At 35.6% G+C, this 4390-nt stretch overlaps 1 protein-coding gene across 1 annotated transcript; it reads left to right on the top strand.

The window, feature by feature from the left end:
- The first annotated feature begins 273 nt into the window (after window positions 1-273).
- On the top strand, window positions 274-915 carry LOC121393543 (protein kinase C theta type-like). Its single transcript, XM_041562371.1, has 2 exons — window positions 274-485; window positions 587-915. Exons 1-2 carry the CDS (start codon window positions 294-296, stop codon window positions 725-727), a joined length of 333 nt encoding a protein of 110 aa, XP_041418305.1. The 5' UTR covers window positions 274-293; the 3' UTR covers window positions 728-915.
- Window positions 916-4390: the final 3475 nt, after the last annotated feature.

Genomic DNA, 4390 nt, shown 5'->3' with positions numbered 1-4390 from the left:
GCTTCAGAATGTCAGCACTGAATGTTAGCTTCTGTATTTTGGGTTGTGGGTTTCTGCTAGTTAGGGAATAGGAATGCAGAGCAAAATCAGATCTGTGGACTATTTGCATACAGACATAGTGGGCCCAGTGATGCAACCCCAAGGTTTTACGGGTTCTGCAGGAATTGTGAGAGATTATTACACGTACAACACTGTTGTCATTATCTACTTTAACTACATCAAATATTTTGCCTGCACAGATCTTTGTGGACATTTGTTTTTAAACCTTTTTTTAACTGTTCTTTGTATTTCAGATGGTCCAGTGTCACATCTATAATTCAGCAGTAGACTGGTGGGCTTTTGGGATTGTCTTGTGCAAAATGGCCACCGGAAGATCACCTTTTTATGAAGGCCGTAAAGCAGAGAAATGCATCCATTTTATCCTCAATTGCCAGCCCAGCTATTCAGAACAGCTCAGTACAGAACTGCAAGATCTTCTGGAAAAGGTGGGTGCCAGTGCATCTGATTAGGATATATATGGCATATATATGGACTGTAGTTTTGGTTTCTATTAGAAGCAGTAAGTCACTTGTTTTTGTTCCCTTAGCTCCTAAAGAAGAAGCCATACCAGCGGCTTGGGTTCAAGGGGGATATAAGGAGACACCCCTTTTTCAAATCCATTAACTGGATCGAAGCAGAAAGTCAAAAGCTTAAACCACCTTTCCAGCCAGAACCTGTAAGTATATGACTGAAATATTGTGAAACCATGGATTCGAAGCTACACTCTTTAGTTTATCTAACAGTTCAGCACACTAGATATCCAGCAATATGTCTGTCTTTATGCACCTATATAACAGGAAGAGCTCTAGACGTGAACTACCTATTGTACCTTTTGTATGATAAAGACTACAAACACAGTTTACTATTTTGGACCTATTTATCAAGCTATACAAAAAATGCCTTTAATACCACATATAACTATTTAAATTCCAGGAGTACTTATAAAGTTTTATATTGATTTTATCTGACTGCAAAGCAAGGAATAAAAAGCAGTGGCCACTTAGTTAATAATGTGTAAAAAAAAAAACGTGTACCCGTTTTACTTAAATAGTCAGAATGGGAGATATAATTTGTCTCACGTACACAACACATATATAGTGAAGCTTCTCAAGGCACCTTTTCTGATTTTCTTACATTGCACATATGAAAGGCTAAGCCTGTACTAGAGATCCGGGGGAAATATAATTAAGATGGTGGCATGGTGTTTCTATAGAAACTGGTGCTTTATTTTTCAGAGAGGGCCTAAACAAAAACCATAAATATATGAGGTACCCCTCAACGAATCAGTGTTTCTTTACATTAAACACAGAGAAGAGAAACACAGAGATTGGAGTGCACCTTTATTTTCTAAAGTTCAAAAAAACAAAAAAAAACCTATATATATATATATATATATATATATATATATATATATATATATATATATACACACACATACAAAATATAACACACCACACTCACAGGTCTTATTGATTTAAGTTAATCATTGATCATATAAGGCAATTAACGGTTTCATGTTTTCTCTAGAATTCTGATGTGAACATTCAAGTCAGTGCCTTGGAGGTCTTGAAGAGTGACAGCACCTCACCTTACAGCTATCATCTTCAGGACTTCACATATCTGAGCCCCAGCTGGCAGGCATAAGCCCACTCACTACAACTGTGGGAGAGGATACACCAAGTCCAAGATCCAAACTAGGAAACAGCATAATCCCACCAGTCTGCTGTATGAATTCACAGTTCCATCTATAGCTCTACCATCGGCTTCACCTAATGCATTGTTGCTACATAAAGCTCAGCAGCCAACTCAAAGTCATCAGTCCCACCATCAAATCCATCTCTGGAACTACCATCAAGTCCATCTTGCATTTCCATCAAAGCTACTTCATCACCTTTACTTCCATCTCCATCTGTGAAATCACCAGAACTACCATCAGCTTCGACTGTCCCTTCAACGGATTACTGGCTCTACTTCTTCAGGTGAAAACATTGGGTCTGGCCTACCATCAGTTGTATCTCTGTATGGACTTACTGAGCTACCCTCTCTAACCCTCATATAAATGTGTAAGAGCTGATGTAAGTATTTTTAAATGGTGGTAAGTATTTTAAACATATTCAAAGAGCTGGGATCCTTTGGTTATATAAGTTTTGGCTAAATGATATAACTAAAGGGCTCTTATAAAACAGATAGTATAAAATCAAACTAGAATTAAGGTAATAGTAGAAATGTTAGTGCTGAGTATAGTATACTTAAAAATAAGCTAGGATAAGATAGGATGAAAATAAATATAAGATAACAAAAAGTATAAAAGATGCAAATATAAATTTAGTGAACAGATAGATTGAGACCAAACAACATAAAATAATCAAGAAATATAAGTACAGAGGACAGCTAAAAGAAGAAGATTAAAATAAGCTAGGATACAATGGGTTGGAAATATATTTAAAATAATATCAAATATAAAAGTAGCAAATATAAAGTGAGCTAGTAGGAAATAGATCAATTAAAAATAAGATCAAACAGCATAAACTGATAATGTCATACGAATAAAATATTGGTATGACATACATAATTTAAGGTATTATGGTAACACATTATACGATAGGATAAACACCAAGTTATTAGAAATTAAAATACAAGAAAAGAGGAGCAAATTGTAGAATATTTAATAAGAAAGGATAGCATGATAAAATAAAAAGGATGAAGTTTAAATATAGAATATAATAATATTTGCATTTAGGACAAGGTAGAATAAACTGTCAAATATAAGAATACGTAGTAGAGTTTAAAGATAAGATATTATTCCTAGAACCATACTTTTTATGTAAAATGTCATATGATAAAGAAAGAAAACAATAATAAATAATAAAAAGATTTTAGAAGAAGCCATAAGACAGGGCCAGTAATAAAATGTTAGAAGAAGCCATAAGATAATATGATCAAATAAACATAAAATGATAGAGTTTACAGTAGGATTAATTGTTTAATATAAATTAGTGGAATACATAGGACATATAGATGGAGCAAAGTCTGTTCCAGGAATAATAGGAAGGATTTTGTTCCAGGAATAATAGGAAGGATTTTTTCCCTGACAGAAACAAACTATTGAGTTGTTTCCGTTGGGTTTTTTGCCTTCCCCTGGACCATATGTTACTAGAAGTCAGGTTAGCACAGCAGATAGTATAATAGGAAATAATAAGATGGTTAGAGTAGTTAGGGACCTGCTCAGTGAGCCTACCTTGACGTGGTGGCAGGCTTGATATCTTTTAGCCAAATCTAGTCTAAGGGGTTATTGACTTTCCAAACCATTCTTTCACTTTTAAAGTGTTCAGATAGTACAGCAGATATAATGATAATTTTCCATTGCTTCCTATTTTCATTTACTGTTTTTCTAAAATTACAGTTTAAAGGAGCCATACTGTGTCATTTACATCTTCTAGTATACTGTGCCCCCATCTTAAAAACTGACAGTGCTCCAGAAAAAAATGTTAAAAAAATAAATAAAACCCTTTACCTAATAGATGTGTCATTATATGTGAGCTGCAGCCAGATTCTTTTCCTTCAGTGTCCTGGCTGTAATGAGGGCTGGATGTCTAGCTCTTCCACACAAAGTGGTCCTAGACAGGCAGAATTTTGTAGCAGCAGCCCAAACTCCACCCAAGTCCTTACTTGCGTCTCACTGCTGCTAATATACTTATATCTGTTCAATAAGCTGACAGCTGATCTTGTCACTAGCTCCAAAGATCCAAACGTATTTCATGTATGTAACATAATATTACATTTCATTTTCCCCATAATATTTCTCTTTTTTGCACACTTTGCCATAAGGAATCCCAATTATAATGCAGTAAACGACAAGGTCTTATATTATTTCTGTGGGAAAAACAAATAAATCACGATGTTTCACATCGCAGGAGGGCCGCCTTCATATATTCATTTCATAAAGGCAAATAAAATATTCACTGTGTAATGAGGGGTCCTGCCTGCTGCAAGCAAGTGTAAATGCTCTTTTGCCATTATCCTCTGGCATGTAGTAGGAGTTGTCCCTCCAGCTATCAGCCAATCATCTACCTGAATCATTGGAAGCAACTGGGTGCACCATTTGTGTGACCCCTCCAACTAGAGGAACATACCTCTAGTATTCCTCTCTTTGGTGTTTCAGTCTGGCAGCTCAGCGATTCAGGTGCAGACTCTGAACTGCTCCATTAATTGATACATTTCTCAGCAGTAACTATTGTATCAATTATAACACCTGATCTGAAAAAAAGTGTTTGAAAGGCTCTGCTCACATAATGGGGTGACATAGTGTTTAAGATGACGTGAGAGAATGTAAAAGTTTACCCTGCTCTGC

The sequence above is a fragment of the Xenopus laevis genome, chromosome 5L, assembly GCF_017654675.1.
Source record: "Xenopus laevis strain J_2021 chromosome 5L, Xenopus_laevis_v10.1, whole genome shotgun sequence".
NCBI classification, from domain to species: Eukaryota; Metazoa; Chordata; class Amphibia; order Anura; family Pipidae; genus Xenopus; species Xenopus laevis.
This window is presented reverse-complemented; position numbering and strand designations above follow the sequence as displayed.

Excerpts from the sequence above, each read along its gene's own strand:
- LOC121393543 (XM_041562371.1), top strand. The coding sequence starts at position 294 with ATGGTCCAGTGTCACATCTATAATTCAGCAGTAGACTGGTGGGCTTTT. Across the intron at positions 486-586 it reads TGCAAGATCTTCTGGAAAAG|CTCCTAAAGAAGAAGCCATA; the intron begins GTGGGTGCCAGT and ends TTGTTCCCTTAG.